The sequence below is a fragment of the Penicillium riverlandense genome (genome assembly GCF_028828495.1).
Source record: "Penicillium riverlandense strain IBT 135883 chromosome Unknown utg000002l_segment0_segment0, whole genome shotgun sequence".
NCBI lineage: Eukaryota > Fungi > Ascomycota > Eurotiomycetes > Eurotiales > Aspergillaceae > Penicillium > Penicillium riverlandense.
This window is the reverse complement of record NW_026643195.1, coordinates 1831867-1846664: the sequence shown is the minus strand read 5'-3', so window position 1 is coordinate 1846664 and position 14798 is coordinate 1831867. Positions and strand designations below refer to the sequence as shown.

The 14798-nt window shown below is 52.8% G+C and overlaps 7 protein-coding genes across 7 annotated transcripts; 3 read left to right on the top strand and 4 right to left on the bottom strand.

The window, feature by feature from the left end:
- Positions 1 to 35: 35 nt before the first annotated feature.
- On the bottom strand, positions 36 to 505 carry N7474_003038 (uncharacterized protein; the record flags this gene model as incomplete). Its single annotated transcript, XM_057194453.1, has 2 exons — positions 36 to 347; positions 437 to 505. 2 exons carry the CDS (start codon positions 503 to 505, stop codon positions 36 to 38), a joined length of 381 nt encoding a protein of 126 aa, XP_057055808.1.
- Positions 506 to 922: 417 nt separating this feature from the next.
- On the top strand, positions 923 to 2254 carry N7474_003037 (uncharacterized protein; the record flags this gene model as incomplete). Its single annotated transcript, XM_057194452.1, has 1 exon — positions 923 to 2254. One exon carries the CDS (start codon positions 923 to 925, stop codon positions 2252 to 2254), a length of 1332 nt encoding a protein of 443 aa, XP_057055807.1.
- A 1228-nt stretch (positions 2255 to 3482) lies between these two features.
- N7474_003036 (protein serine/threonine kinase activating protein nimO) lies at positions 3483 to 5604 on the bottom strand (the record flags this gene model as incomplete). The annotated part of the gene is made up of 3 exons (XM_057194451.1): positions 3483 to 3602; positions 3652 to 4998; positions 5092 to 5604. The coding sequence occupies 3 exons, from the start codon at positions 5602 to 5604 to the stop codon at positions 3483 to 3485; spliced, it is 1980 nt and encodes a 659-aa protein (XP_057055806.1).
- Positions 5605 to 6121: 517 nt separating this feature from the next.
- On the bottom strand, positions 6122 to 7929 carry N7474_003035 (aminopeptidase P family protein; the record flags this gene model as incomplete). The annotated part of the gene is made up of 5 exons (XM_057194450.1): positions 6122 to 6151; positions 6200 to 6326; positions 6381 to 7240; positions 7294 to 7679; positions 7740 to 7929. The coding sequence occupies 5 exons, from the start codon at positions 7927 to 7929 to the stop codon at positions 6122 to 6124; spliced, it is 1593 nt and encodes a 530-aa protein (XP_057055805.1).
- Positions 7930 to 8299: 370 nt separating this feature from the next.
- N7474_003034 (pyridoxamine 5'-phosphate oxidase family protein) lies at positions 8300 to 9153 on the top strand (the record flags this gene model as incomplete). Its single annotated transcript, XM_057194449.1, has 2 exons — positions 8300 to 8341; positions 8404 to 9153. The coding sequence occupies 2 exons, from the start codon at positions 8300 to 8302 to the stop codon at positions 9151 to 9153; spliced, it is 792 nt and encodes a 263-aa protein (XP_057055804.1).
- A 395-nt stretch (positions 9154 to 9548) lies between these two features.
- Positions 9549 to 11387, bottom strand: N7474_003033 (serine hydrolase domain-containing protein; the record flags this gene model as incomplete). Its single annotated transcript, XM_057194448.1, has 1 exon — positions 9549 to 11387. One exon carries the CDS (start codon positions 11385 to 11387, stop codon positions 9549 to 9551), a length of 1839 nt encoding a protein of 612 aa, XP_057055803.1.
- Positions 11388 to 12140: 753 nt separating this feature from the next.
- N7474_003032 (SIR2 family NAD-dependent protein deacylase) lies at positions 12141 to 14236 on the top strand (the record flags this gene model as incomplete). Its single annotated transcript, XM_057194447.1, has 3 exons — positions 12141 to 12931; positions 13084 to 13538; positions 13602 to 14236. The coding sequence occupies 3 exons, from the start codon at positions 12141 to 12143 to the stop codon at positions 14234 to 14236; spliced, it is 1881 nt and encodes a 626-aa protein (XP_057055802.1).
- Positions 14237 to 14798: the final 562 nt, after the last annotated feature.

The following is a 14798-nucleotide window of genomic DNA, read 5'->3' as shown; positions in this document are numbered from 1 at the left end:
GACAACTCTAACCATATTCCCCTGCCCTCCCTAGCTTAAAAAGCATTGCTCACAACACTATAAGCCTGCAATGCAGCAGACAACCCAACAGCCCAGGCATTGTCCATAACCCCATTTTTGAAGTACCAAGTAGAGCTAGCCCACAGCAGCGCATTCACAACACCAGCAATGGCCCTGTTCAGCGGGTCCTGGAGGGCCTGCGGGTTATGGGACCATTGGTAGTGAATGATACCGGTCATGAACAAAAAAGCGCTCCCCTGGTACCAGCCGACTTTGGCGCAGGACCAGGCCTTGGTGCGCGCGAGGGACTTGAAGCGTGGGTCGGATTGCCATTCTTTGCCACTGATCTAGAGGATTGGAGGATTTGTTAGTAGATGGAATAGCGCGGGTGGATATGGAGGGCATCTGTGAATGTGGAGGTGGCGGGTCTAGTTACCGTGTGTCCGATAGAGAGGAGGGCAAAGCTCAGGGCGGATGCCTGCAGGGCGCGCGATGGGGTGGCCATTATTATCGTAGATGGAGAGGATCAATATGATGGTGGGGGATGAGGATAGGAGGTTAAGTATTCGTAGGGGTGAGGTGGAGGTCTGCCATATCAAAAGCCGTGGAGCCGTGCCTCGGTTCACCAGATGTGGAGAAACCCACACTAGTATGCAGGTCCGCCACGCAGCAGATGATCGTACGTGTGAGGAGTCGAAATTACTACGATAGGGCTATTCGATATTGATATGTGTATCCATTCATAGACAAAAAAAGCATATACATCTACTAGTTTGCTATTGGCGCACTATGTGTAGCCTCACGTGGCGGTTGAGGCTTCCCACTGACCTCACCGTGCAGATCATTTGGCCCCAAACCCATACATATATAACAAGCCTTGCTTGACTTGACACCAGCACTCAGATCCCTACTCTGTACAACCATGTTCAACGGCGGGGGGAAATTACCCCTATTCATCCGCGAAAAAACCCGCACCATAAGAACAGACAACGATGCACTCAAATTCGACGTAGCCGAACCCCCAAACTGGTCATATTCCCCTGGCGACACCATCATCGGCAACCTAGTGCGCAAGGAAGGGATCGTATCGCCAGAAGCCATCGTCAAAGTAGGTCTAATCGGCCGCGCGGTGACGCAGATTATCGATAAGGGTAACCAGGGCAGTGCCCGTCACTACACCGGCGCATATTCCTATCTGGGCTTGGAACAAGATCTCCTCTTCAAGGGACCGCTGCATCTCCCGAAAGGCGTTCAGCCCGGGGGCGTCGTTGCCGGGCCACTTAGCTGGCCCTTCTGTGTCAAAATACCCACTGAGCCCGTTGATAATCGCAACAGGGGTCTTACCAAGGAAATCAGTTTCCTTCCGCTGGACAAAGATCACCCAGTTCGTCATGTCTTGCCCGGGACGTTCTCATCGAGCCAAAACCGCTACGGCCGTGAGTCGAATTCCTTTATCGAGTACTATCTCAGCGCTCAGCTCAGATATTGGTATGGCAGCGAACTAAAGACCGTCACGGCAACCTGGCCAATTACTCTTCGACACCCGCTGGAGAGCGGCGTCGACCTGATCGGGCAGCTGACGGAGACGTCAACACAACGACTAATTCAGAGCCAGCGACTCGTTCCGGGAATGAGACATAGGGGTCTATCATTCAAGCAAAAGATGCAAAAGTCCTTCGGGTCGTCCAAGGTTCCCGAATTTTGCTTCAAGTTTATCATCACCTACCCGAAAGTCATTCAGTTTGGCAATCCAGAACCAATCCCCATTATCTTCGAGATTGAGCCAGTACCCGAAAAAACTAGTGAAGAGATCAGAGACGTCTCACAGAGGATCGAGATCACCTCGGTCAAAATGTCCCTCTCTAGCTGGACGTATATCTGCTGTCCCGGCAATTTCTCAAACACGGATCTACACAGTGACACGCAAAAATCATCCCATGATCTAGGCCTTGGGAAGGCGCTAGAGACACTAGAATCGCCCTTGGAAATATACACCGCAGACGGCAAGGCCGATAAACCGATCAATCTGGGGAATATGTTCCAGCTCACACTCCATCGGAGCGGGTTGAAGTCTGGCAGTAAAAATCTTTCGTTAACAGGCCACTCAAGATGTCCCGTACTATACCCGGATTTTGTCACGTATTGCATCAGGCATAAGAATTCGCTGGTGTGGGAAATATCTTTGCATGTGTCGGGGGAGAAGCACAGCTTTACGATGACTACGAGAGATCTGAAGCTTATATCTTCGGACTGATATGCCGATGGTATGTGGTGGGTGAATGTTGACTTGTTTGATGTATTTTTGCGTATGCATATTTTGATATCCCTGCTTATAGAATGATTGTTTACAAGAATATGCCGGGTTCCATATTGAAGATACTGTGGCGAAGGGGATTTGAGACCGAGGACGGTCTGGATCTGGTGGTTGGAGAAACCAGCTTCTACATTACAAAAAGTCCACAGCAGCCATGAAGCACAGCACATACAGTTGGCTATGTTGATCTGATTCTACAGCACACAAGACGCCACACACACAATAGAACAAATGTCAATTAATACCACCGTATACAAGACAGATCGCCACCGGACCGAATAAATGCGTACTCGTCCTAGGTATGTAATGTCACGAGAAGGAAGAAGAAAGAAGAAAGCCACTTGCTCCGGGCAGACATAAGGATGCCCGAACAGACACCGACCGTGCAACGTGAAAAGAGAAAGACCACCAGAACAAATTTGACAAATATTGGTGTCCCGTAGGACCGCAATGGAAGGGGGAATTTGTATGAAGGAAGAAACCGAGACAGGCGCGCGAATGCGATGCAATGCAAGCAATGCTTCCAATCTCGAATCAATCACGCTCGACCAGTGCTGAAAATGCATCGGGTGAACACACGAGTGCGAAAATGAATGGTTGGTTGTCAATTATAGCCGTTGACATACTGCAATGGATCTCGGATCATTGTCTGGTTCGTTCCCATGGTTGATGAGCAGAACAACAGGCAGATCCGGTAGATTCAACCCCCGAAGAAGATACGAGAAAAAAATATGCTGGTAATTAATCCAAAAGGCCTCCCAGCTGACGATGACTGCCAGTATGGAAGGGGTTTTCTGCCGAATGGTTTTGTGCTGATGCGAAGTCGAATACCAAAAAGAACAACGCAGAGAGATGTGAGATGGAGTCGGGTAACGAACGAACGATCTCGGCTGAGAGTCGGTGGTTAAACGAAACAAAGGCCTTCCGTATGGGGAATCGCAAAGTGTTGATGCAGGAAAGGAAAATAAAAACTCCACAAGATGCATGGACGTCGAAGCCGAGGGTGGTGTGACTGAACAACTCCGAATGTTTTCCAAGAAAGGGCACGACAAAGGGAATTCCAAAAGTAAATGCGGCAGATGAATGGCTGGATAATACCCAGGTTGTCGCTATTATGCAAGCAAATTCGATGGCATTGCAACTCCGTCGGTTCGACGACAGCGTGCAGCTAACCATCGAATTGGTATTCCTCCTTCAGAGGCCGTTGGATATCAAAGAGCAATGCATCCAGCTCGGCCCAGTTGCTCGAGTTGGCCGCAAACCGGCGGTGCTTCCTCGTGAGGGTGTGCTGAGATAGATTAGTATAGGGACATCGGAAATCATGACAGTGGACGTACCTCTTCGAAGTCATCAAATTTGTCCCTGCAGTTCTCGCAATATCCGGGTTTCGGGTCTCTCTTCCGCTCAGGCTTCTTCTGCTGGGTTTGTTGGCTGTTCTTGCGCTCTTCCCGTGGCCGTTTCGCCCCATTGCCATCCGTCCTAGTTGCTTCTTTCTCATTGGTGTAGCCGTTCTTGCCCTGTTGGATGCTCTTGCCTTTGGAAGCATGCTGCGTTGCGGATCCATCAACATGGCGCTGAGGAGCTGCCATCGAACCCGTTGGAGGACCACCGGCACCTTTTTCAAGAACCTTTCGCTGCAGGCCGTGAACTTCCTTACTTAAGCCCGCCTTGGCCCCAGGTCCTGCAGCAGTCGAGGAGATCATCTGAGAGCGAATGGCCGACGTGATGTTGGACGGTTGTACACCAGATGCGGCAGGTTCACGACCAGTGTAGAAGGGACCGGTCCGGGGGAAGTGGGGTGGTATGAAGCTTTCAGAGCTCTTTCGCTCGTGGCCGTCTAGCGAGAGCTTTGCCGGCATCTCTGCCTGAATTGGAGGCGAAATGCGGAGTTCCTGGCTTCCGCTGGTGTCAGGCTTGGCCATATCGTTGGCCTTTGAGCCTGCTGCTCGCTCGAGAGACGCCGCTTTGGTTTCCGTGGTGCCTCGAGATTCCTGGGTTTTGCGCATGGCGGCTTTCTTCTCCTTGTGTTCACGGATTCGGTGACTGTCGTAGTCCTTCCTGCTTGGAGGCTCGTCAATGAAAGGGCATTTACCCAGAGGCGCACTTCTGAACTGCGGCCAAATTCCATCCTGCCGTCTGGGAACCCGCGGATACTCCTTGACCATAACTGGCTTAGTTTTCTCGTTCATATCGTGAATGTAGATGAATGAGCCCTTGAACATGATCATCTCCATCGATGCCAAGGGATCACGGTCCGAAGGTCCATTCAACAGTTCTTGGCGCAGGACTCGAGAGAGGTCATTGTCCCCCTTTCCATGCGCGGTACTCCCACCAGCAGCCTTACTGCGAGCGGCACTATCATGCTGGCCGCCGATCTCACTGTCATTGATCGTGGCAATCATACGCTGCAATTTTTCCAGCGCCCAGATCTTCATGCCCATCTGTCGGGCTCTCTGAAGGATATCCATGTTTCCCTGCTCACGGCGTGTGTCATTTTTCAGGGATGCATGCAAATGCAAGTCACCATGCTTTTCCAACAGTGATGGGTTGACCGTTTGCATGTGGCCATCTCCATTCGCCAGCTCTGCCTCCAACTCGGTCGGGCTTGTATTGACCACCTCGGGGGGGATGGGACGCGATGTGATGACATGGGTGACTAGACGCGAGAAGAACTTCTCCTCTTGCTGGAATGTTGTTAGTACAATTCAAAAACAATGCCATCGAATCCACACAAAGGGCCACCAAGGGCAATAAGAAGATGAAAGGGCAAGACTCACAGCTCCGAGGGCAGTAACCTGGCGAGAACATTTCCGTCGAACGTCCTCGGGGATGCTATCAAAGTAAAAGACAAACTGAGGAAACGCCTTGCGGTAGTGTCTCTGCCATTGACGAATTGTATCCAGCGTCTCCGCCGAGGGCTTCTCCGTCTTGGCAGCTTTCGTTTGAGGCGGCCTATACTTATCCCGAGCAGCAACGAGCTTCTTCTCAAAGGCACTAGGCGTCGCGTTGTTGGACCGCCGCGCGGCGAAGAGCTGCCTCGATTCCGCACCCTGATAGGCTGTGGACACGGACTTGGCCCGCGTAGGAGACCGGCCATCCGTCTCCGTCACCTGCTTCTTTGGCGGGGGCTGGCCATAGGGAATCTCGATTTGGGTTGGTCGAGCTCGTTTGGCAGGCACGAGGCCGGACCTGTGGGGAGAATTGGTGGCATTCGGCACATTGGCGAGCGGTCGGCGAGTTGACATGTTCAGGGTGGGCTGTGGCGAAGGAGGAATGAATACAGCGGCCATGTGAGTGGTTGGTTGGGGGGAATAATACGCGTCGAGAGAGTGGTGGATTGAGATTCAAAGAGGGGGGTGGGTAGAGGTCGAGCACGCGACATGTAATGGCACACGTCTAGCAGAGCTCGGGGGGCGAGGTTAGAGGGTGGGCATTATTGACTCAGTACTGAGGAAAAGGTGAGGTGTGGTGGAGTTGAAGGGAAGAAGAGGAAGAGAGGGCGGAAGGTCGTGTGGTGGAGCCCGAGTTTGTTTTGCTCGTGCGCCGGACAACCACGCGCGAAGCATGAACATCACCTCTGCGAGTGCATTCTTGCCACCGCGACGGACTGTTGTGGAGCTTTTGATTGATTGTTTGGATATTTGTATTATTGATTCGTTTGGTTAAATATTTAAAAAATGGCTTTATCATGACTTTACACGCCGGACACTCCCCAGCCACCGGCGTTACATGACCATTTCACCTCAATTACAAAAACGCTGCTTTATAGTACAATGCAGGGCATCGGGTAATTACTGTACAAATCATCTATGACCGCAGGGCTTCGATGTCATCGACCTGGCTCGAGTTAGTATATGCCACGCAAACCCAGTCTCCCAAACATACCTCTTTAACTGCCTCCGTAGTCAACACAATCGGATGGTCGTCCCCAACACACACGCTATCCTCGATGCGAATGCCAATGCCGCGGAAGTGTGCAGGCCACCGATCGTCGTCGGGGACATAGATACCGCTGCGATGGATCAGTTAATTACTGTATTACAGCAGCAGCACGAGGGAGACAAACGGTTCGATGGTGATACATTGGCCCGCCTTCAGTTCATACCCCCGGGAATAGCCAGGGCAGTCATGGACATCCAGACCAATATAGTGTCCCAAGTGATGCGGGAAAAGAGTCGTCATCGCCTGGCAGCAGTTAGCAGCTAAACAATTGTGGGAGGGTATGGTGCATACAGTTCCTGAGACGTCAAAGCCAAGCTGCTGTAGTTGGTCCTTGAGCCCATTCTCGGCAATTCCGTGCAGCTTGTCCAGAGTAAGCTTCGAGCTTTCCCGACATAGAGCGAGGCAAGTCCGGTGGACATTGAGCACAGCGTTGTAGAGATCCCGTTGCGGCCCAGTGAATTTCCCGTTGACGGGCCATGTCCTGGTGATATCGGAAATATAGCCACCTAGTTCGCCGCCACCATCAACCAGAACCAAATCTCCATCCCGCAGGAGATCGTCATTCCTCGTGTAATGAATACTCAGGGCATTAGAGCCACCAGCGACGACGGGGACAAATGCGCTGGTATCGCAGCCATTTACTTTGAACTGGTACTCCAGAAACGAGCACAGATCTTTTTCTCCCTCAAAATCATGCCGCATGGACTCGGTGAAGGCGCGGCCAGACGCTTGCCCCAGTCGACGCATATGTACCACTTCATTCTCGCTCTTGAACGCCCTCATCTCATTCAGCATTCCCTTCAGCGGCTTGACCTTACGGTGGTCGACGAATTTCTTCAGCTTCTCCGATGCAACCGTCGGTCCGTACAGAAAGCGATGCAGAGTCGACCTCGAGCCGTCAAACGTAGGGATGTCGGAGAAAACCTCGGTAGCTTCGCTGAGGATCTTCGGAAGAATCTCACTGATCTGTTCAATATCTCCGGTCTGCCGTCTTCGGGTCAGTTATTGCCGTGTGATCTGGGTTTGGTATCTCTCACTTCGTCCGCATTGAAGACGTCCACGGCCGCCTGAGTGCCGGACCGGGCTCCGTCCCAGAGCTCCGCCTTGGGATTCTTCTCGCGCACATAGAGGTGAAAGATGTGATTGTTGCCGGACCCGTCGTTCGCTATAACCGCCAGAGCATTCGGTTCGTTGAATCCTGTCGATAACAGAACATCAATATTTTTTCCTTGTCCGTCCTGCGCACGCGAGCCCTTACCTGTCAGGTAATAGAAATTGGACTCTTGTCGGTACTCGTGAAAGATGCCCGAAGCACGGTACTTGACCTCTGACGCGGCCAGCACCGCAACTGCGCCCTTGGGTAGCTTATTTGCGAGTCGGGAACGGCGCTGGGCATATTCCAGGGCTGTTATCCCGGGCGTGACTGGTCAAGCGGGTCAGTCGAGTGAGCGCAGTGTTGCTGGGGGAATCGAAGAGCACGTACGTTCTCCGGGATTCAGGATATGGGGGTGTGTCTCGTGCAATGGCTGGCCGAACTTGAGGTCCGCGGCCGGAACCGATGTCGCATACGACCGAAAAGGAGCTCGGTGAGCAACAAGACTCCGGCATATCGGGCGAGAGGATGCAGGTAAGCGACCTCGAAGGGCGCACCGCAGCAGCGATCTGCACGTCATGTTGGTGGTTGTGCTGGTCCAACAACCACAATCATTAATCGTCGACGGAGAAAGTTGTTATCGGCCGCTCGGCGGTGAGGGCCAATCACGATTCCCAAGTCCAAGATGTAGATTGAACAACTCCTTCTCTCGGGCGAATGATCAGAGGCGGAATACGATTATAATAATAATCATGATCTGACTCATGAGGTTTATTCTTCCATCTGTGCCACCGCGGGGAAGGAAGCATCGCGACTCGGTTAGACCTGCTGGAAAGGGAAGCAACTGCGCGCGGCGGACGGACCTATCGTGATCCGGCCGTCCTTTAAATAAGCGTGTCTCCAGATTGTTGATTGTCATTCACGATCAAAACATCAGCGCAACAGGAATCATGGGACGAACACTAACATACCCGAAGCGGTCCTCCAACACGGTCAACCGCTATAACCACCGTGGTAGGTTGCCCGCTTGACTCAAACTACTTCACCCGCTAAGACCGTACTGCTAGCTACATACGACTTGGGTGCTATCCACTCCATCATCAACTCCTCCCAGGTGCTCCATGTCTCCTTCAACCCGGGGCCGGAGGACCCCTTCCCGACCATCCTGCCCATGATCGGGCAGATGGGATCATTCGACTATCCCTCAGCCACCATAGAAGAGCCGCTGGAGTGCTATCTGCACGGCTACGTCAGCTCGCGCATCATGAATCTGGCGCGCAACTCCGAGGGCGAGGGATTGCCAATCTGCGTGGCCACCAGCAAAGTCGACGGACTGATCCTATCCCTCACGCCCAATTCACACAGCTACAACTACCGCTCAGCCGTGCTGCACGGGTACGCCACCCTCGTCACCGACGAGCAGGAGAAGCTCTGGGCCATGAAGCTGGTCACTAACTCCGTGCTTGAGGACCGCTGGGACCACTCGCGGGTGCCGCCCGACAAGGCGGAGATGTCGTCCACCGTCATCCTCAAGGTCAAGATTGTTGATGGGAGCGGCAAGATCCGTGATGGAGGCGTGTCGGATGAGCGCAAGGATAAGGATAATCGCGAGGTCACCAGCCGTGTCTGGACTGGCGTGGTTCCGGTCTGGGAGACCTTTGGAAAGCCGATCCCTAGCGCCGAGAACGAGGTGCAAGAGGTGCCGGAATATATCAACTCCTTCATCGCCAGCAAGAACACACAGAACCAAGCCCTTGCAGAGGGTGCAGTAAAAGTGCAATTGCCCGCGGAGGAACAGCACTAACCGAAGATGATAGTTTTTGTTTTCGCAGGTATATATATTCGAGAGTACATAGAAGACTTTTTTAGTTCTTCCCTTTTCCCTCTTTGCCTCTCCTTCACTTAGCAACCCTCAATTAATCACAACTTGAAAGCAAGTGTAGGCAGCTAAATAATGGTAACTTGATACCGCGAAGGTAATCTTTGATTTCCGCCGCAAAAGACCTTGTGTGGGTCTAATTTACACTCATTAAACCGTACAGAGGTACGGGAGATGTACCCAAAGAAAATATATATTAAGATCAGAGTGGCCACTCGCACCCATCTTCCCTCGCACCAATCTCATCAGCCCTTGAGTGACCAACTCCGCTCTCTGACGGCCACCGGACCCGCTAATCCGACCAGTGCATTAACTAATTCTCACTTCCTCCGCTCGAGCTCGACGTGGTACGCACTCGGCGTCACAGAAAATGCCTTCCCTGTCTTCTTATCAAGGTGGAACACGAACTCGTTGATAGGTATGTCTTGGTAAGTGAGCTGGTCGATTGTGCTAGCCCAGTCTCCCACATCATACATCTTGGAAAACAGGTGGCCTTTAACGGGCCCGGTAGGGTTGACTGTATCCATTTGGAATGCAATCTGACCCGAAGCTGCGACATCCTGAATTGTTGGAATAAGCCTGACCATGTCGGGGTTCGTCGGTGGCAACGGAACATGGGGAACAAGGTCTATCAAAGTTGTGGCTAGGATGTTCTTGATGTCTGTGCCGTTGCTGATCCACTCCGTGATGACAAGGCCCGGGGCCGACTTGGATGACGAGGGAACGGACAGGGACAGAGTGGTGTTCAGGCCTTTGTCTTTGGGGTTGTAGGTTCCCGCCAGGTTGGTAGCGGCTTCGTGACGGGCTTGGGTCATGAGAGCGGGCATCATAGAGTCTGTGAGGAGGTCGGCGACAAGTTGCACTGCTTGCGTGTGAACACCTGTGGAGCTGGCGCCGAGAATAGTGAAGCCGATCTCAAAATCTGGTACAAGCACGAGCAGGCCGCAATAGTCTCCTGAATCACCCAGCTTGGTATAGATGTCTGTGACCACACCCGTGTCTTGGTGCACATATCGATAGATTTCCCATGGACGGCCGACGGCATAGCGGAGATCTGCGGTGAAGGAGACCGGTTTCATCCAACGGTTGGTCTTATCGGTAGGCAAGAGTGTTGAGTTAAGAATGCTAACGCCGATCTTGGACAGGTCATTGATGGTCGAGTACAAGCCACCAGAAGGAGTGGTAATGGGGACATTGAAGAAATCAGTAGCTAGATTTTTGGGGACAACAGTGCGAGCGATGACTGCAGGCTCGGTGGGCGGGTTGGATAAGGTGCTCTTGAGACCGAGGGGCTCGAAAATGGCTTTGCGGTACAACTCATCCAAGGACATCCCCGTCAGGTTAGACAGCGCCCCGCCGAGGAGGAAGAAGCCGCTGTCGGAATAGAGGGGACTGGTGGCAGGCGGGTACCTAGGTGGGTTGGAAGCGATACCTTGGGCGTATTCCTCGATACTGCACTTGGCAAATGAGCCAGATGCTAGGTACTTGGCACAGGGATACTGGGCCTCGTCCTTGGCCAGGTTAGGGGGCGGCAGGCCCCAGGTATCTAGGACGGAGGGGTTCGACAGAGCTGCTATCACGAAGTCCGAACTGATCGGTATGCCTAGGCGCGGGATGCCACCAATCTGGGCCGCGATGTCGCCGAGTGTGATCTTGTCCCACTGTATATCCTGCACGGCATCGTAATTCTCGGCCGTCTTTTCCACCAAATCCTTGAAGCCCGAGAAAATATCTGACAAAGGAATGTTCCAGTCATTCTCATGCAGCTCGATCATGCCCGCGTAGGTGGTGATGAGCTTGGAGATACTGGCAACATGGTAGATGGTGCTGCCGTCAACCTTTTTCGCGCCTACGGTGCCATTGAGGGTGGCTAAGGCTGTGTGGTGGTACTGCATGGAATGGGCGCCCTGGTCGTAGAGCGAGAACATACCCATTGAGAAGGTGGTGTTCTTTAGCAGAGATGAGGCCAATTTACCCATTCCACCACCCTTGAGGGTCTGGTCCAACGTTGCCCTGACATTTTTCCAGCTAGCGGTAACCGAGCTGGATTCGCAGCTGATTTCCCGAGGAGCAGGGTAAGACGGGCCCGGGAGGCTGCCTAGGACTGCAGGGATGCAGTAGAGCGAAAGAAGTGCGAGAGCGGCTTTGAGGACTCGCATGGTCTCAAAGAGGAGTGTGAGATTTGAGGGATACTCAATCTCCACTGACTTCCGGCATGATCAGTGCTACTTATACTTGGGGACAAAGTGTTCCTCAGATGTCGAATCGGCCAAGAGGCTTAGGTGACGTATGGCAGGCAGTGCATTGCACCCAATTAGGTGGTATATACCGCTGTGCCCTGAATGAGAGCTGAGCCCCATAGCCGAATCAAGGAACTTAGAATGGCATTCGACCCCACAATCCAAATGAATAGAGTTCATGAAAGAAGTATCTATTACCTATCGTGGCTAGCTAACTCGGGTAAGGCATACAGCACCTCTGCGTGGAGATAGTTCGCGAATTTAATACCTGCTAAGTAGGTGGCGTTCTTATGTAGAAAAAAAAGCCTAATTGATCTTATTACCGTCCGTAGCAATATAGAACATTGGAAGATTTCACTATGTTCCTAAAGGCAGCACAACTAATTGAACAGTTCGTTGAGGCAAATGGACCTTTTCCTTCTACATGCTGAAAAAGAAAACCAAGTTCCTCAAGGCATTTTCGCAAGGCTGCATCGTTTAAGCATGATTCTTGCTTTCTCGCACTAATTTTGGGGCCGGCGGCACAATCAACCTAAATGGGATTAGTGTACCGCCCTAGGTCACCTTAGCCTCATGTCTGGTTCGACATGAAATAGGGCTATGGTCGCTGCTCTTACTAGCAGCCACAGAGTCATATACCTGGCAGCATTGGACCCTGCCCCCAAAGCCATCATGGATCCCTTACCACCCTATTCGGAGCACGACCAGGGCGGCCCCGGGCCGACTGCGCAGGATGAACTGCCCGCGTATCACCAGACAGCCAGCGGCTCGAAGACGATACAAAGTGCGACTGTCAAATTCCCGCCATCCATGAACGGCTATCTCCAATGGAAACTGACCAGCACTTTCCACCTGGGCCCGACCGCCGAGGACAAACTTTTCGCAGCGTCCACTCATGCCAATATGTTCCACAACAAGCCGACGATCACTCTACATGACGGGCCAAGTGATAAAGACCCGATCCTGGCAACGGTTCACACCGACAAATGGGGTCGAGTCAGACCCATGATCCTTACTCTTCCTCCCCGGCCCGGAGGTTCACACGGAGATGCCATCGTAGAAGAGATGAGTATAGAGAACCACCGGTCGACATATACTTTTGAAACGAATGCAGCTGGTAAAGGGGCCGGGCGAGAGCGTTTCGAGTGGCGCAAAAGTCGTGGCAATGAAATCTCGGAGCTTGCCAGTGGTCACTCTTATGGCTGGAAACTGGTGTGGCTGTCGGGGCCGGAGAGCAACGCCGAAGGGAGCCGAAAAGAACGACACCCGGGGATTTCAAGCGATGGCCTGGAAATCGTGGCGATCCTCGCCCATAATAGATCGCTGAGCATGACCAAAGCTTTTCACTTTGCGTTCCTCGGCACAGGACTCACCGGGACATTGGGCGAGACCTGGGAGATTCTGACTGTTGTTTCGGCTCTGGAACTTTGGTACAAGGACGTTATAAATGCCGCTGCAGCGGCGTAGGGAGCGATCCTACCACACGAATATAGAGTACATAGTCCAAGTCACTTTTGTGGCTCTTCCTTTTTGCCTTCTGTCTTCTTTCTGTTGTCGGATTGGTAATGTGGGTTATTTCTTTCTAACGACTGTCGACTATTTTCTGATAAACCAGTGGCCGTGATGACCCCACGTCATCCCCCACCAAACAAACAAAGCAACTCATTCACTTCCTCACCACGTCCTGGTTTCAACAACCACCCATCCGAGTGTTGTCGACGATGAATTCAGCAGCTATTCCCGCCGCCGATCTCCAGTCCTTCTCCGAGTATCTGAAAGGCTGCAAACGCATCCTCGCCCTCCTCGGAGCTGGACTCTCCGCGTCGTCTGGCCTGCCCACCTTCCGAGGCGCCGGCGGCCTCTGGCGCTCCTACGATGCCACCTCCCTGGCGACACCGGGCGCTTTCAATGCCAACCCGGGTCTGGTGTGGCAGTTCTACAGCTATCGGCGACACATGGCGCTGAAGGCGGAACCCAACCGAGCACACTTCGCGCTCGCGGAGCTCTCGCGACGGAATAAAGATTTTATCACATTGAGCCAGAATGTCGATGGTGCTGACCAGACTATTTGTTCTTGTCTCCCCCGTTCCGTGGCAAGCTGACTTACTCGGTGTTGTCGGTGTTTTTCTACAGGTCTCTCGCAGCGAGCGCACCATCCACCGGAACAGTTACACCTGCTCCATGGCTCGCTCTTCAATATCAAATGCACCTCCTTCTACTGCAACTATTCCCGGGATAACGACTTCACCGACCCCATCGTCCCGGCCCTGGCCATCCCATCCCAAACCGCGCACCCCGACCCCTCCACCATCGACAAGACCGGCGCAGAAGCGTCCCAGTCGCTGCAGAATGCGCTCTCCCACAGCAGAGCAGGACACGAAGTCGATATCTCCGATCAGCGCAACCCCATCCCCGAGTTAACACCGGCCGATCTCCCCCAGTGCCCGAAATGCAGGAACGGTCTGCTCCGGCCGGGAGTCGTTTGGTTTGGGGAGAGCTTACCCGCTGACACGCTGAGGGCGGTGGATAACTGGATCGAAGCCGGGCCTCCGGTCGATTTGATGCTGGTTATCGGCACGAGTTCGCGCGTCTGGCCTGCTGCCGGGTATGTGGATGAGGCGCGGGACAGGGGTGCTCGTGTCGCGGTGATCAATATGGATCCCGATGATCTCCCTGGCAGTGGGCTGGAACAGGGGGACTGGTTCTTCCAGGGGGATGCGGGTGTTATCGTGCCGGAGATTCTCAAGAGCGTGATTGGGGAGATTTGACGGGTCGTACAGGTAGCAAGCGTATAGTCTGTTGAGTCTAGCGGTATAGTTCGCGGGATAGTGCATAGTATTTAGCCCTGGGTCTTCCATAACAAGCCATATTCCAGACGTTGGAGCTGTCGCAAAGAATCTACCATGAGTATATCATTATTGCAGACAGAGAAGCATAAGATCAACACTCAAGAAAAGACATCAATAACAGCACACCGGTATAGTTATTCAGGCACTCAGGCATCAACCCGTTGCTGGGGCATCAGACCCACTCCGCCCCAAACAAATCGGTGGTTATCGATAACGTCAACTCGCTCTTTCATTCTTCTTCTTTGCTTTCACACACTCTTTCACACCCCACTCCTTTACCACAGTACTCGATGTGGAGTGTCTTGAACCCTTGATCTGAAGTGAGTGTTTACGGTTGATATCCTTTAGGAGCAGAAACGGCCACGGGGTTCGGGAGGCGCACTTTTTGCGCGCGGCAAATGCGCAAGGGCTGACAAGACACCCACTTAAGAGCATTCTTCCCATCATCACATCTCAGATCCATCTGTCGCTACTGCCCTGT